The 17,385-nt window shown below is 46.7% G+C and overlaps 1 protein-coding gene across 2 annotated transcripts in view; it reads right to left on the reverse strand.

The window, feature by feature from the left end:
* The window catches only part of TMEM132C (transmembrane protein 132C), a 184,253-nt gene that overhangs the window by 76,875 nt on the left and 89,993 nt on the right, over nt 1-17,385 (reverse strand). For both annotated transcript variants that reach the window (XM_053994211.1, XM_053994210.1), the window contains exon 3: nt 2,714-2,860. In XM_053994211.1, coding sequence (XP_053850186.1) covers nt 2,714-2,860 — 147 coding nt within the window. The remainder of the gene's footprint in view (nt 1-2,713; nt 2,861-17,385) is intronic.

Below are 17,385 nucleotides of genomic sequence, written 5' to 3' on the forward strand. Positions count from 1 at the left end.
TCCTCGCTCCCACAGCTGGCAGCAAGCAGAGTCTGCTACACTGAAGTTTGCTACAGCAAAAAAACAAAACACAGACCACAAATACCCCTTGCTGTGCCTTGGAACAGCTCTCCTGGCCTGTGTGCAGCCCAGGGTGAGGTACCCAAGAAGCAGGAGCCCTTGCACTGGGGCTGCTCTCAGGCGAGAGTGGTACCTCACAAATGAACCACGGGAGCCTTCAGCTGAGCCAAACGAGGCAACACTGAGAGGTGGAACTGGTGCCAGTAGTAACCAAAAATACCCTTCCTTTGTCTACCCCAAGCACACACATCGAACCTCCAGAAGCAGAAGCAACAAAGGAAAACAAGGAACCAAGCAGTTGTCTAAGCCTTGTTTTCACTAATCAACACTGTTGTTATCCTCATCAATAGCTACTTGAGTCTCAGCAGAAACTGCATTATGAGGCACACAAACATTGCTGATTTCAAGCTGTTTGCAGTTACTTGCCATAGTTGCAAAGCCTTTTTGAGTAATTTTAAGCTAAGCTCTGGCTCTTGGCTTGAGCACCACAAAGTATTTCTTAAAAAAGTAAAGAAGCATGACCCACTTAAATTCTCAAAAAGTAATGGTAAACAATTACTGATGTGATATATCTAAAATATCTCTTGTGTTCTATTATTTATATGATGTGAAAGGTGTATTAGCTGCTGTTGCATTCAGACTCAAACTGCTTCTTTCAAAGTGCTTACAGTGTAATTATATCCACACACTAATGACAGAGAAATGTGCAAGAAAGGAAAAGCTGGAAATAAAAATCAGTATTTTTACTGAGTCTGGGCACTTGTCTCTTGGGGTATGAAGGGGAAAGAGTGCAATGGTTCTCCATGGTGCAGCAGGGAGATTTCTAAGCAAACACAGCAGAAACTACATCAATTAACCAACGTATCTGTGAGCTGGCTGAGTCTGCTGCAGGGAGGATGAGGCCGTGCTGGTGCTGGAACTCCAGAACTGCTCCTCACACCCTCGCTGACCTCGGCACAGAACTGCACATCCCCTCCATGACCTACCCTGCTGAACCAGCCTGGAAGAGCTGGTGGCAGCACAGAAAATTTCCATTAGGGACTCACAGTTCTCCACCAAATTAAATTAGCCTAATGGAGTATCTGTGCTCTGTGCAGAGGGCTCCCAATGACACTCAGGGACTCAGTAATGCCCACTGCACCGTGGGCTTCCCCTCAGGTTTCCCTACCCAGCTCTTCCCTGTTCACAAACATTTCCCTCAAACCAAGGCTCATCGCGCTTTCAGAAGACAGCAACTATTTACATGCACAAATGAGAGAGGCATTAATTAAAACATTGAGTTTTATTTGCATAATTAGTGCCAAAAATATTTTTATGGGTTAATTAGACTTCATGCAAATTGGATTGAGGAGATTTAATTTGGGGTTTGATAACCTGACTATTATAGTTCTGCAGTTGCAAATCTGCTCAGAGCTACATGCTGTTCTACAGCTATATCCTCCCTTTCCAACTGGTTTAGTTTTTACTCCTGGCAGCCTCAAATGATGCATTTTTCCTTTCCCTTTACCAGTCCTGAGGTAGGCTGACTCTGGTTGGATGCCAGGTGCCCACTAAAGCAGCTCCACCTCTCCCCTCCTCAGCTGGACAGGGAGAAAAAAATAGGATGAAAGGCTCAGGGTCGAGATAAAGACAGGGAGAGATCAGTCAGCAAGTGGAGATACATTGGCTCAGACAATCAGCTCATCAGGAGCTGCTCATGGCAACAGGAGTTTCTGCACTTCACACGTGTCCAATATTTGGGCACAGAATTTCAATCTGCTCGGGTTCTCTGTGCCTGAAGGTGTGGTACAAAGCAAAACCAGCCCAGCACCCAGCAAGGATTCCATGATGCTCCTTCACGAGCCCAGGTTTGTGGCTACCAGTGACCACAGAGCTGTGATCCAAGCGTTGTTTGGATCTGTGCAGTGGGAAATTCTCTGCATGGACTAACGTACAGCAGTGCTGTGAGAATTCATTATGAAACCCGGGAAGAGCAAAAGGATTTCCACTGAGAATACACAACTTTAATGTGTGCCATGGAAGACGACCCTGCTGATGGAGAAAGCCCTGCTTTTGTGCTGTGGGACAGCCAGACCAAGTCCCTACAAACACAGCAAACAGGGAGGCAGGCAGTGGCAGCCCAGCCCATCCCAGTGCTCCCCACAGGGCTTTGCCTCAGACAGTCACCCAGCAGGCCAAAGGAAGCTCCAGTTCTGGAAAAATGATAAATAAATCAACTGTTTGCCAACGAGGATTATTCTGTATTACCCACTGGGAGGCTTGAATTACCCTGTACAGTGGCTCACTGTGGAAGAATTCACTGCCTGCTCGATGAACCAGCCCCAGAGGCTGTGCTACGTTCAGAGAAACAAGGTCAAAACTACCAAGCCAGAAAAATTAAAGGTTCACTAAAACCCTTTGAATTAGGAATATTCATACTGCTGCCAAAATGACACCACCCCCCAGCCCCAATGTAGGTCTATTCTATTAATTTTTTCCTTTGAGCTGATGAATTTTATTACCCTCTGCTGTAGATCAGCAGATGGTACCGCAGTTAACGTGAGTGCCTCCAGATTTCCAGGCTACAGGTTTAATAGCTGAGATGAGCCTTAAGTCTTTCAAGCCCTGAATGGTGTTGTGGACATAAATGAGCCAAGAAGATGAGGTTTCATACCTGTTCCTTGAACTTGGGGCTATCCTCTGACAAATAACTGTGGTGGTCGAGTGCTTCCCACCATTGCCCACCTCCTGCTTCACGTCCCACTGCCGGGGGTCACTTGTCCTTGCACCGAGAATGTTCACACCCTTCTTCACCTTTGCCCTGTTGGAAACAGCAATTGGGAAAGGTTTACAAGCCTCATTCAGGGATCTTTGAATGCAGCTCAGGCATGGGAACGTCAGCAGGTCAGTTTTAAGGTAAGTATCAGATGTGCTTCTAATCCAGTAGTAAATAGGAGAGTGATTTGTGAATGCAGACCTATGGCAACATCACATTTTTTAGGACAGGGCCTTTTTATGTTCTGCTGGAGTTAGGAGTCAAACTGAACCTGGAGGAAAACCTGCACCAAGGTTCTTTTCTCTATCCAGGCAATATTTTTTTCCCAAAGAGAAGCTTGTCCCAACACAGAGGACTCTGGCATGTTTGTCTGTATCAAGACAAAACTGTGCCTCATCATTGCACAGAGGAATACTCCACTGGAGGCTTTTTAATAAGCCATTTTTATTCCAGATTATATTCTCCTAGGTATCAGAGGTTGTTGCTCCTCTGCCTGACAATTTCCTCTTTCCAACAGATTCCCATGGAAATTTCTGTTTGAAATCTCCAGCCTGGAGAGAACACAGGTGTTGGTTGAGACACGACTTTGTAACCCAGAGATGTTCTTATAGGATGCAGACTTCTGCCACTCTCAGTTGCTGTGCCCTGTGCAAAAGTTAACTGTAATTATCTAGTGATGCTAATAACGTCAGCAACAACTGCATGGAAGGTTAATTACAGAACACTTGCTAATTAAAGAGCATTTGTACAAAGAATTCTCAGCAAAGGTGCTGTTTGGGTGCAGAATGCTGAACTGCTGATGCTCAGCCCTATCACAAAGCACCAGGAATGGGGAAGATGCAAAGTTACACAGCCCTTCTCTTCTGAAGACAGTGAGGGACAAAAGGATGGTGAGAATGTGGAGAGGAGGAGGCCACTGAGGAGTTCCCAGCCCTGTGAGCAGTCTGGCCTCATCCTCAGAGGAAGAAGGGAAAGGGCTGCCTGTCTCCAGGTACCATCACAGGTCACCACAGCACAGAGGCTAAACTCAAAATCACAGTTTTCTAAAACATTTATACAACACAAAATGTTAGTTACTGAGCAGAAATCATCATCTAGCAAGATGCTGGTATCTTCTTGACATTTATGAGGACTTGGCACCTAAGTTTCTTTAAAAAAATGGTCTTTTTGCATCTTCAGCCAATAAAACACTCAAAAGCTGTCATTAGGAATGACTGAGAGTACCTGTCTTCTTGTAGTTTTTCAACAAAGCACAATTAACTTAAGGTACTGAAAAAGAAAAGTTGGTGGTTTTTTCTTCCCAGTATAAAAGCATAAAAGATTAATTCTCTTATTTGTAACATGAAACACCATGGAGCTTTGGAGAATGCTGTCTCGCTCTTATAAAAGTAGCCTGATGAATCTCTCGTGCCTTCAGCTGAATTACTCAGAAGCAAAAACAGAAAGGCAAAGGAAGAATCAAATTCATTCCTGAGGGTTCATTAGAGCTTTAAGTCCCATTAGGTTTTCCAGTGTATTGCAGTTCAAATAAATGAACAATAAATAAATGTTTCAGTATTTATAAAACACTCCTGCCAATCTTGAAGCTGTGTAAATCCATCAGTATTTCTATGGCAATCTGTATTTTAGGAGATCTTTGGATGTATTTTAGGACTCTGCAATTTAGCAACTGGAGAGAAGTAAAACCTCATCCTTTATACTTTGTTCAGCTGCTCCTTGAGACAGGCTCTGAAATGACAAAACACCACTCAAAATGAGGCCCCCGTGCTTGGATTTTCAACAGAATTACAACTCTGTCAGCAGCTGCAAATTGCTCTTTCCAGCATGGAGCTGGACACAGTCGATACCTGGGCTCCTGTTAATTAGGATGGGCACTGTGGGTGGGCAGGGTTAGTGGTCAGATACACTGCCAGAGGACCAGACCACGGCTACAATGCCATTTTGTTAATTAACTACAGGAAAGGGCATTAAGTTGAGTGGTTTTCACATATGCCATTATATAAAGCCCATTAAAAAAAAAAAAATTCCATCCCAGGGTAAAGTAGGTTATGTTTAGTGAGAAAAATCAATGCTGTGATTGCACTTAGGACTGGAATGAGGGTATGAACACCCAAAAGATTGAACTTCTAAAATAAATATGCAGAAGCACAATTTGCAACTCTCCCTCTAAAAAGGGCATTGAGTTTTACATAACAAGGTCAATGGATGAATCAGAATTAAGTCAGACAGAACTGAGCCCCACACATTTCCAAAAGCAATCTGTACATATGCTACAAATGTTTTCACTCCAATTTTTATTTACTTGCTGTTTGAGTGCTAGCAAGGAAAAGTCTATTTCATTACTTACCAAAGATTTGTTGACCTTGCTGGATGCTTGTCATTAAATATTCATTTTTTTAAATCAATAGTGCCAACTTTGTACATAAAAATCTGTAAGTTACACTACCTCAATAAACCCCAAGACCGAGGACCTGGAGGCCAAATGACTTGACAGTCTCCTGTATTTACCCACCTAACCTCACAGTATTTATAAATTTACTGTGTTTACTTAAGGTTGGCGGGTAGGGTGACAATAAATGGAGAGGACAAACAGCTGAGGTACTCCAGGTTTACTCCGTGTGGGGTTCCCCACTGCAGCTGGGAAGTTCTTTGCCCTTCCTGCTTATCCACAAGTAGATGGTTGTCCTCACACAGAGGCTTTTCTGCACAGAAAAAGCCTCACACAGAGGTTTTCCACAGCCTGCAGGCATCCACCAGCCATAACTTGTCAGCTTGGACTTCCACCCAAAGTGGAGCCAAGATCTTCCCATCCAACATCATTCTAAACAACCTCCCTGGAGTGTCACTGAATCTAAACCTAAAACTGCACAAAACTAAAACTGCACAAAACTAAAACTGCACAAAACTAAAACTGCACAAAACTAAAACTGCACAAAACTAAGGGCAGCAGCTCGTTTATTTGAGGGTGATGGTCTGTGAGCTGGGAGTGAACACATGGCACCCAGAGCACTGGGAGATTTTCTTGCTTGAACTTCTGAGGTTATTAACTCATAGCACGGGAAATCTCTGCCTCAGCTTTGTCTCAAAAAAAAACTGCCTCTCTTTAAATCTCTCAAATGGAGAATTAAAAGATTCTGCTGGCAAGCAGAGCAAGCAGCATCTCAAAGATATTACAGAGAGTCTCCAGCAGCTTACCTGGGAATTGTTACTTAATTTGTGTCGAGACCGAGTAAAAGCATTTATTTACTCACACAATCACACAGCAAATGTGCAATTTCCAAGCAAATATTTCACTTTCAACTTGAAGCTTTCAGTTATATACGAAGATTTCCATTTAGCACCTCACCTTCCTAACGTGTCAAATCTAGAAATTATGCTTCTAATTAATGCATTCTGATCAATTGCAGATGAAAATCTAATTCTTCCATTTCACTATCCTCAAATTACAAGAAATGTCAGCAGTATTTAGATATAATACTGTATAGCTATTAAAGACAGCAACCAAAAGGCAATTGAATCAGCAACAGCCAGAGCTGGAGATGTGACTTATGATTTAAGCAGCTCAAATTATAGCTTCCTATTTAAATTTAAATTTTAATCTTGCAGAACTGCTGTGCCATGGAAGGCTTGTGCTACCTGCAGCAGTGCTGTAGAGAGGGCAGAGTGCTGAGTGCTCCCAACAGCTCTTGCCACGCAGGATTCTGCTGACTGTGCTAGAGAGCATCACTCCTTCACTCCAGAGGAATGCACGTGGACCCAGGGGCAGCTGCTCTGCCTGCCGTGCTGTGTTAGGGACAAGGAGCTGCAGAGGAAGGCTCTGGGGCTCCGGGCAGGCTGGCAGCCCCCTGGCTGCCCTGAGCCTGGCACGCTGAGCTGGCAGCACCCAGAGCACGGCTGAGCTGTGCCTCGGGGCAGGAGCAGGGAAGCAGCAGTGCCAGGGTCTGGCAGGGCAGAAGTGGGGGCTGGAGGGGGCAGCAGGGCCATGCCCTGGGCAGCAGCAGGTACCAGGTACCTCTCACCTGGGCTCACACAGCAGCAGGTACCAGGTACCTCTCACCTGGGCTCACACAGCAGCAGGTGCCTCTCACCTGGGCTCACCTGGCTCACACAGCAGCAGGTGCCTCTCACTTGGCTCACCTGGCTCACACAGCAGCAGGTACCAGGTACCTCTCACCTGGCTCACACAGCAGCAGGTGCCTCTCACCTGGGCTCACACAGCAGCAGGTACCAGGTACCTCTCACCTGGCTCACACAGCAGCAGGTGCCTCTCACCTGGGCTCACACAGCAGCAGGTACCTCTCACCTGGGCTCACACAGCAGCAAGTACCTCTCACCTGGGCTCACACAGCAGCAGGTACCTCTCACCTGGCTCACACAGCAGCAGGTACCTCTCACCTGGCTCACCTTGCTCACACAGCAGCAGGTGCCTCTCACCTGGGCTCACACAGCAGCAGGCACCAGGTACCTCTCACCTGGGCTCACCTTGCTCACACAGCAGCAGGTGCCTCTCACCTGGGCTCACACTGCACTCCAACCAAAGCTTACACAGCAGGGCTGTCTAAAGGATAAACAGCTAAACCTGCACTGAATTCCACAAGCACTGAGGCTCAGGGTGTGTGGGTAGCTGTCCAGACTCTAAGCCTCATGTTTCCTGCAGGCTGCTTGCTTCCCGTGGGTTGTTGCCATCCCCTGGAAATGCCACGCTGCTCCCCGTGCCCCTGGACCTGGAGCAGCCTGCCTGCAGGGCAGGGCACTGCTCTGAGTCTCTCCAGCTCATATCTGCTGTCCAAGCAAGGATCCCTGTTGCCACAGGCCCCTGGCCGGGCAATAATTAGCATTGACTCCATGGTTCAGAAGGCTGATCAATTACTTTATTAACCTATCATCTTTAGTATATTCTATTATACTTCTATTACAGTAGCAGGAGCTCTCACCAACTCCCAGCTCGAAAACCCAGGACTCTCCCCTGAGTGTCCCAGCACAGCTGTGGATCTGACTGGTCACTGACTCCAAACACCACCACCAGAATCCAGTCGAGCAATCACCTTGGGTAAGCAACCTCCAGAACACATTCCACGTGGGCACAACACATGGACAGAGATAATAATTGTTTGGATTCTTTCTCCTAACTTTCCCAAGCCAAAGCCTGAGAGAATTCTCTCTGATGTCTCTCCCAGTGAACTGAGAGCCTCCAGAGATCCCAAAGTGAAAGCCAGGGGCAGCAGCAGCAGCTCGGGCTGTCCCGGGTCACTCCATTGCTCCCCAGAGGATGCTCCTGCTCCACAGCGAATCCCGGCTCCTGGCATCTGCCAGCCTGGAGCTTCAGCTGAACAAATGCTGACCCCTTTTGGTCACTCTCCTCCGGAGCCTCGCTGCTTCCCCATGCTCTTGGCTAACTCTCTCTTAGAAGAGAAGCCCTTGACTTTTCGGGCTGGAAAGGTCAGGTTGTAAGAAATTCCTTCAGTGGCTCCTGAAACAGGGCAGCTCTCCTGGTGGCTTGTTGCTGGACTGCACGTTCCAATTAAGCCTCAAAACTTCATGAGTTCTGCCAGAAAAATTTCGACTTCTTCCTGCCATGATTTATGTTCACTCCTCTCCTCCTTTGTTCCCAGAGTAAATCAGGAGATTAAAGCCAGCTGCAGGAACCCATAAAACCCAGGCAAGAGACTGGGCCACAGCAATTCAGCAAGATTTGTTTTATTAAGTAAATATTTTCCCTTTCATCTTTCTGTATGAAATGAGTTGCTAGATCTCACTGCAGCTCCGAAGGAACAGGACAAACATCTGCCTGCAAAACATTACTCATGAAAAGCTGAGAAGCCAGAAGTGGAACAGAAGATGACCTGGTTAGCTGGGTCAGCCTTTCAAACAGGATCCTTTAATTTGCAGAACACATGGGCAGGGTAAGTGTGATTGAGTAGCTCGGCTCAGCTTAGGGAATTTGGGGATCAGGTATCAGCTCCAGCTTCCTGCTGGGCTCCACACAGGACCCCTGTCTGCCCCATCCCACTCCAGCAAGCAGATGGCCACCAGAGCTCTCTGTGGCCACCTCTTTCCTACTGAAATTTTCATTTACAAGCCACAAGCCCACGTAAGCAGGAAAAGAGAGCCCTCTCTCAACTGCAGAATTTAGGTATTAAATTGATTAGGTAATAAATTACCGCAGCATTTAATAAATTAATAAATAATAGCATTAATTTATTAATTTAATAGATTAATAAATGAATAGCAGCGTTTCAGATTTGGTCCCCAACTCAGGAGCTACTGCAAAGGGCCATCCATGCAAGAATCATCAGTAAAAGCAAAGACCTTGCTGCTCAGAGCATCCTCTCTGCTTCAGGCATTTCTCTCTCACAGTGTATCCAGAAAAGGCCTTCAGGAAACCACTTTTGTAGAAAAAGAGAAAACAGCCTTTAAAATGTCAAAACAGCTAAACTAGGTACACAGCTCTTGCTCTTCACTCCTTCCAGTTTTCCTTTCACTTCCAATAGACCACAATGTTGCTCTGCTTGAAATGACTTTGGAGAAGATAACACGTCAAAACAAAACAAATGGAAATACTTCACTTTGAAAATGCAGTAATAAAATCCTTTAAGGATCTCCAAACCAGAATGCTTGAGCTTCTTGAATAGAGGGAGCAGCTGAGGCAGATTTCAGTATTTCTGAAACCTCCTCAGTCTGGCAAATTGGACTAAATTCAGCCTCCCCAAAACGGTGTATTTTGGTGACTTTCATGTCCATCAAAGTTATACAAATTCTCCCATTGCCAGTGAGGAGTCCTGGGATCTAAAATAGCTCAAGGGCTGATCTTCTGTAGTGTTTCTTACATAACTGAAATTCCCTGAGACCCTTGGAAAATCAGCTGTCTTCTATTTCAGCAGGAATAGGTGCTTCATATCCCTTAGGAAGCTGTGAAGAGCTCAGCTGCAAGGCACGAGGTGGATGCTGTCAGCTGTATTTTAGATTTTTTTTTCTCCAAAAAAGAAATCCAATGTATTTTGGGATGTTCCAGGGACAGAGTTCTTTGGTTTTTGGGCTGATATCTGTGGTTAACTCTGTGTTAACATTACCAGCCCTCTTGAGAGTCAGATATCCCATTATTGAGTTTTAAAAGCAAAGCAAAGAGGTGCTTTCTGTGAAGTTTGGATACCCCTACTCAAGGCACAGTCAGGCACTGAACCTCCTAACAGATCTATGGCAAAACTGCTTTCTCCAGCCCTGAATTTTATCAGCACTGGTTAAGGGGTTGGGAAAGGTGTGTGAGGGGATGGGGAAATCTTAAAAAAAAAATCTATCAATAAAAGCAGGATAAAAACTACACAACCCAGAGAATCTGGATTCGTCATCCAAGCTGCGAGGAAACCCAATCTGAATTTACAACCTGCCTCCACTGCAAGCCCCTGACGTTCCCAGCAGCTGAGCTGCTGCTGCACTGAACTCCTTTCCTGCCTCCAGAGAAACACCCAGTGCAGCCCAGGGCCCCCAGCTCACTGCTCAGGGCAGCACCCACACCTGCAGCAGGCTCAGAACTTCGGGCAGCTCTTGCAGGAGTTCTCCTTGCCCTCTCTGCCCTGCACAGTTGCTTTTCTGGGGTCACTTTGGTGGCAGAACCCCTGACACTGAGCTGAAATCATCAGAGCGGCAACGAGGCAGGAGAAAGCAAAATCGTGCACCAAATAGCTCAACACACACCTTCCTTTCTTCTCTCCCCAGTCCACAGCCCCAGGAATTCCTGTGGATGTAGCAGTTGGTGCCAAATCCCAGAGTTTTACATGAAGTATAGCAGGGTTGGGTATTTATGGATTTTTAAGCCTCAGCTCCCAGCACCATTGGCAATGAACCCTCACAGCTAATAGGAAATGAGGAAGAGGGAAAACTGAATGCAGAAAAGTGTTTTCAAGAACATGAATTCCTTATTTTTCCTTTTTGCAACACCTGGGCCTGGCATCTCAGGACAGAAAAGCCCATTGCTACTAGGAAGGATGGAGATGCCCTCCTGGCAAACACTGGCCCAGGGTGGCACTGGAAGGTCTCCTCCCCAGAATTTACAATGCACATGCTAAGCAGCAGGTGTGCTGATTAAATTGTAACATGTACTTTTGCTGTTGGTATTTTCACATGTAATCTGAGACAGGGGACAGGGCCAGTATGTTTAGCCCTATTTTCACTGCCCTTTACCTTTCACCCATGGAATCAGCAAAAAGTCTGGGTTCACGAGAAATGCAGGGGAATTACAGAGAAGAGCAAAGTCTTGCAGCCTGAGGGGGCTTTGCAGCAGTGCTTTAAAGCCTCTGCTCTCCTCATCCCAAGCACTGGGGATGCCTGACCTCAGCTGACATGGGCACAGTCTGAGTTTGCAGTTCTGCATTTCCTTAAAGAGTGAATGAGTAGCAAAGCTCCTTTCTGATTTGAAACTCAAACAAACCAGTGTGTACGAGTGACAGACCCATCTCAGGGACTCTGCAAGGAATGAAAGAAGTTGAAGCATAGTCACATCCAGGTAAAATCCCTGGACAGTCTTTGCAGTGGGATCAGTATCTGGGTGAACACTCATTTATGAATTCATCACATGGGGAGACGCTGGAGGCCAGGCTGCCCGCTTTGCAGTCACAAAGGCAGCTGGAACAATCTTTCTCACACCAACACATGCCTGCTGAGAGAGGCAGAAGAGACAGAGATGGGTGCTGTGTAAATAAAAATCCTACCAGGGTGAATCCAGAACACACAGATTCAGCTGCACATGCTAAATACAAGCTCATAGATCTATTTTATAGGACCAGAGACACTTTTTAGATAAGTAAATGCTTTGAGATTATATTTCCCTACTACATCCAGTTTCTATTATTACCAAAAAAAATCTCTAAGCTGCATATTTGTGACATTCCCCCAGCTGGCAGAGCAACAGCAGTGCTGAGGAAAATACTTACTGTTTGCAGTGGTTATTAGGATTATTACCCAGACCCCAAGAGACTTTCTGAAGTAATCTTCCCATGCAGTCCCTTTGTGTTTTTAATCCCATCCTCACTGCCCCTTCAGCAGCTGCTATGAATACAGTTTTGCCATCAGCCACGGAGCTGCAAGGGTTGTGCTTCCTTCTTTACAGTAAAATGCAGCGAGCCCCGGATGTGGGCAGAAATGCTGGTGTCTGCTCCAGACCAGAAGGCTGAAGGACAGCTTTATTAAAACTGTACTATATTACATTAATATACTATTTAAAGAGATACTGGGCTATTCTACACACTCACTGCTTACTCACCCATCTAACTCAAACTGTGACTCTGCTGAGAGCCCAACACAGCTGGATCCCACTGGGCACTGAGCCCAAACAACCTTCACCAGAATCCAGCCCAGCAATCCCTGCAGGTGAACAATCTCCACACCACATTCCACATGGGCATAGCAAAGGGGCAGGGATAAAGATTGTTTTCTCTTCTTCTCTCTGTGCTGCTCCTGAGAGACAGAATTGTCTCTGTGTCCAGAGAATGGGAATGTCACACTTCTTCCCTTAGGGAAATAATTTTGCTGAGATCAGCTGCTGGAAAGAGGAAGGGACAAATGTCCCTAAAGCAGTGAGAAAGAGTGAAGCAATTGTTTCAAATGCACCTGTGCTGGGTTCCTGTCCCAGCAGCTAAGGAAAGCACTGATGAGCACTGGTGCAGCCCCAGGATGCAGCTCTGTCTCTGTAATCCAGTCTGATTTACACTGACTGAAGGGTGCAGCTTTCACCAGAGCCCTGAGAGCTCCCTGCAGCCTGCAGGGCTGAGCTGGCTCTGTGTGTGCCCCAATCCATGCCTGGAGAGCTCCCTGGAACAGAGGCTGGACAGAGTTAAAGGAATAAAGCAGGGATTTACTAAAAGGCCTTCAAAGGATGCACCTTGGGCAGTGCAAGAGCCCAGCCATGGCTCCACCCAAGGTGGATGGCACGTCATGAGTTTTCACACTTTTATAAGTTTTGGTCCATTTCTGTATATAATATATAATAATATATTATATATTATATAGTATATATGTTATTTTTTGGTCCATTTCTGTTAATTGGGGTTAATTGTCCAATCCCAGCTCCAGGTTGTGCAGTCCCACCCTCCCAGGTTGCTCTCCTCCATCCCCTGCTGTTTGCACTTTTTGGGCTGAAGCTGTCACAGTGTCCTTGGTTCTGGGGCTGGAAAAGGATTGTTCAGTGTGCCTGAGCAGTGAGGAGAGCTGCTGGCACTTTGTATGGAGTTCAGAAATACACACTAACACAGGTACAGAGTCTGGAAGATATGAGAGCTACAATTTAAGGTGTCACCTCCCTCTGAAGTGCTGAGCAGCACCAGCCAGGGGCGACTTTCTGGCATAGCTGAGTGCCCAAAGTGACCAACGAGGCACAGAGACTGCTCAGGTAACTGCAGGCAGGAATTATGGCCACGTGTTTCCCCCTGGAGCATCAGTCCCATACCTGTACAGTTCTTACCCTGCTCATCACAACCCTCAGCCTGTTCATGGTCATTTATGGCATGTTAACACAGCTAATCTTGATTTTGTGTCAGAACCAGCACACCTTGTGCTGCACTCTGCATGCAGGAGTGTGGTAGCAATGCTACAAAGATGGTCCAGGGGACAGAGCAGACGGAACTGATAGCTTTTATCACAGAATTGAGTCTTAATCTAGTAAATGCTGGCACTGATCTGTACTACAGCCTCCAAACTGGGCTCTTTCACGCTTTGAGTTTATCCAGCAGAAGCACAAATCCTCCTGCCCTGAGGCAGCTGCTGGTAGTTTGTGTATTTAGGCACAGATCTGAAGCCCCTGAGCCTTCAGTAAATCAGCAGCAATGCTCCTGCACTGCTCAGGGCCCTGGGATCAGATCCCACATGGGTCTCCATGGGGTCACTGCCAGAGCCCTGGGCACCATCACGGGCAGGGCATGTGATGGGAGCTCCTGCAGCTCAGCAGGAGCCAGCAACACCAAAAACCAGGGATGGGAGATCCTGCAGCTCAGCAGGAGCCAGCAACACCAAAAACCAGGGATGGGAGCTCCTGCAGCTCAGCAGGAGCCAGCAACACCAAAAACCAGGGATGGGAGCTCCTGCAGCTCAGCAGGAGCCAGCAACACCAAAAACCAGGGTGGGATGTGGCTCATGGAGCTTAATTGCTCTACAAAACTACTCTCATCCTCCTGCAGCTTTTTCTGTAATTTTTATTTTTCCTCTCTGAAAGTGACTGAGTAGAGAGACAGAAACACTTTTCTAATCATTAAGAAATTCTTCAAAAGCTGGTGGGACTCATCTTTACTAATTACAGCCCATCAAAGAAAGGGCTTTTCCTAGAGAAACTCACAAGCAAGAGAGAAAAGGGGGAAAGGAAAAAAGCTGCAACCAAAATGAGTGCATGACTTGACACTTTTTTAAGCAAGGCAGTGTTTGCCCTTTGGAAAAGGCTGAAAGGCTTCTCATGGAGATGGGGCTGCTTTAGGAGCAGGGGCAGTTGTCTGCACGTTGGAAACCACGAGCTTTCAGGACCAGGTTTTACATCTTTGATTTGCCAGGCCCATTTAGATCATCAATATTACCTCAACAACCACTGCTGGACACAATCAAGAGCAGCAGCTCCCGTGGGCTATTTCAACAGCACATTTTAAGGACTCTTTTTTAAAATATTTTTTTTGAGGCTGTGCTTGTACTTCAAGAGAATGGAGGACTCTTGAAGCCACAGTGAACAGAATGAAATCTTGAGAGGGCAACAAACTGCTGAGCTCCTCTGACATATTACAGGAATCAGCAGGAGATTCTGGGATGCATCGAAAGAAAAGCAGCTGTCGGTGAAAGCCAGAGGCAACAGCTTGTTCCTGGATGCAGATATTAAGGTCATGATACATCTAAACCAACATAAAACACCTTCAAGATAAACCAGATCAATACATTTGGAAGCCTCATTGTGTTCATGGCTTCCTCTTTGTGAGGATTCCAGATCAGCATAAGTCACATTCCCTTCCTCTCCTCCTGGGGAGTCTCCTTTTTCCCCCCGGATGACTCTCCCCAAAAGTCACTTCAATTCATCCAACCCCAGCCAGCAACTAACTGCAGGGATGAAAATCATTTTGTTTCAGCTTGATGCAGCAGAAGCTCGCTGGAGCTAAACAGCAGATGACAGGGCCCAAGAGGAGCACCTGATCCAGGGCTGCTCCAGCAGCAACTCAGGACTGGCTCTGGGGAAGTGCTGCAGCAGCTTCTCCCCATACCCCTGCAGCACACGGAGAACATTCCCAACAGGAATGAGCACGGGACAACAGGAATGAGCACGGACAGGAGAGCACAGGGAGCATCCCTGCAGCTCAAGAGACAGCAGTGTAGGCTGGGCAGGCAGGGTTGGGCACGTCAGGAGGGCATCAGAATGGCTCAAACAGCAGACAGAGAACAAAACCAGCACGAATGGATATGATTATATATAGGATTATATCTATAATATGTAATATTTTTAATAGATATAAAATATAGATCCTCCTGCCACTCCCCCTGAGGTGCTCAGGGCTGGCCAGGCTGCTGCACGCTCTGGTTTGGGCCAAAGACAAGCTCCATTTCTGTGCTGCTCTGCCAAGCAAGGTGAGCAACACTTGGTTTCTCTCTCCCTCCGGCAGTGGCTCCAAGGCTGTGGCTGTGGGGGATGCTCAGCACCTGTCCCCACAGAGCAGGGAGCTGAGCAGCCACGAGGGTGGTGGCACAGGACCTGCACGTTCAGTGTGCCAGCCCATTCAATGCCTTAGCAAAGCTCCCCCTGCCTCCTAAGCCATCCACTTCCTTATTTGAAAGGTCTTAGATAAAATGGCCAAGAGTTATGGGGTATACAACAAGCAAGGATATAGAGAAATGACAAGTACAAAGAGAGGAATATGAGTAATATACAGAAGAGGCCATTATTCTATGTACCCAGGGAAAGTGTTTCTGCTCCTTACAAAAGGAAGGATTTATCTTCCCCTGATCAAAGGTGACAAAGCTGGAATGTTAATGCTAGAAAAACGCAGGGAGGGCAGGAAGAAGGCTGCCAGCAATTTCACTTTGATTTCATCAGCTGATGGTGCAATTACACATTTATTTTTCCTGTGAGCAGCAGACACTTTCACACTCAGAGTACACCAGGAGGAGAGACAAATTACTGAGTCTCACAGACCTTCCTGCAGAATTCCGCACACGTTTCCCTCAAGCAAGACACTGATGCTCTCAATCTCGTGTCCTTTAGGGCTGACACAGCTCATGTTACTGACATTAAGGGGACAAGACTGGCCATCAGGTACCGAGTCTTCTCCCAGCGACAGGAGTTTCACACAGCCATAATTCAGGGCCAGCTCTGAGCCTGCTTTGCTGTGCTTGAAAACCAGGTCAGGCCTTTAGCACCTCGAGCTCCCTCAGAGTTCCAGCCCCTTCTCCCCAAGGATCAGCAGGGCTGCATGCCCTGCTCCAGCCCAGAGCAGCTGGGGATGCTGAGGAGCTCTCAGCAGGAGCTGCTGTGCCAGGAAGCATCCCACAGTGGCACTGGAACACGCACCCGCGCTCTGCTTTGCTGCTGGCAGTTCTGGGTGTGATGCAAACGCTGCCACGTCAGCCTGGGCACATTTTCAGCTCACACAGAGGTGATAAGGCAACCCAGAGCAGATCAGAGCTTGGACCGTGTCACTGTTGCTAGCAGAAACAGCAGCCTCCAGAGGAAAGCTGGGAGCTCTGCTGTGCTGTCACACTCATGCATTGTTACAGAGTTTATACCCCAGAAGGGTTTATTAAAGGGAGGAGAAAGGGAAAAATTCACATCATAAATTGCCAGAAGAGCCCTGATTTTGTTTGGATCAAACTACTCAAGCTCCAGGTATTATCTATTTGCACACGGAGCTGAAAATTCATCCCAGTCCCAGAGACCTGTTGTTTCTGTCACTGACAGGGAGAGTCAGCGCTGATTTTCAACACAAAGAAGCAGTAAATTGAATAAATATCAAGAGCAGAGCTGCAGTGCATGGAGCAGAGCTGCCATGAGTTAACATGCAGAACGTGTGCCAGCCTTGCAGCGAGCCCACATCACCATGGTGTCATCCTGAGCCACCCACAGCAGTGTCCCAGTGCACAGGATCATCCCTGACTTCATTTTATGTCATAGGCTGCAAGGACATTTTACACCTTCTTAGGAAATGTTAAGGCCGCCCTTTCAGCATATAAAAAATAACAAAATGTGTAATTGCTGTTATGGAAAAGTAGCAGTGGAACTTATCTGAAAAAACCTCTCGAAGTGAACACTTTGAGTGTTTTCTTTGGAGTAAGAGCTTCAGTTGGGTGTGACAATTTCAGAACCTGCCCCAGGGGAGTCTGACCAGATGTACCTGGGCTGGACTGAAGGACTGTCTCCATCAGCCAGCCCAAATCCAGCCACTGAACCATGCTGTTAGTTATCATCTAATTTAGTCTTTCACTACCAACCCACTCTCTCAATCCAATTTTGCTAATTTCTAAGAACCTTTGCCCTCCTAATCCCATTAGATCAGCGATTTTAAAAAAAAGATTTTACTGCAAGTGATGCAGAAAACAAACACCTCCCCTACCACGTGCTT

Source organism: Vidua macroura, chromosome 18 (genome assembly GCF_024509145.1).
Source record: "Vidua macroura isolate BioBank_ID:100142 chromosome 18, ASM2450914v1, whole genome shotgun sequence".
Lineage (NCBI taxonomy): Eukaryota > Metazoa > Chordata > Aves > Passeriformes > Viduidae > Vidua > Vidua macroura.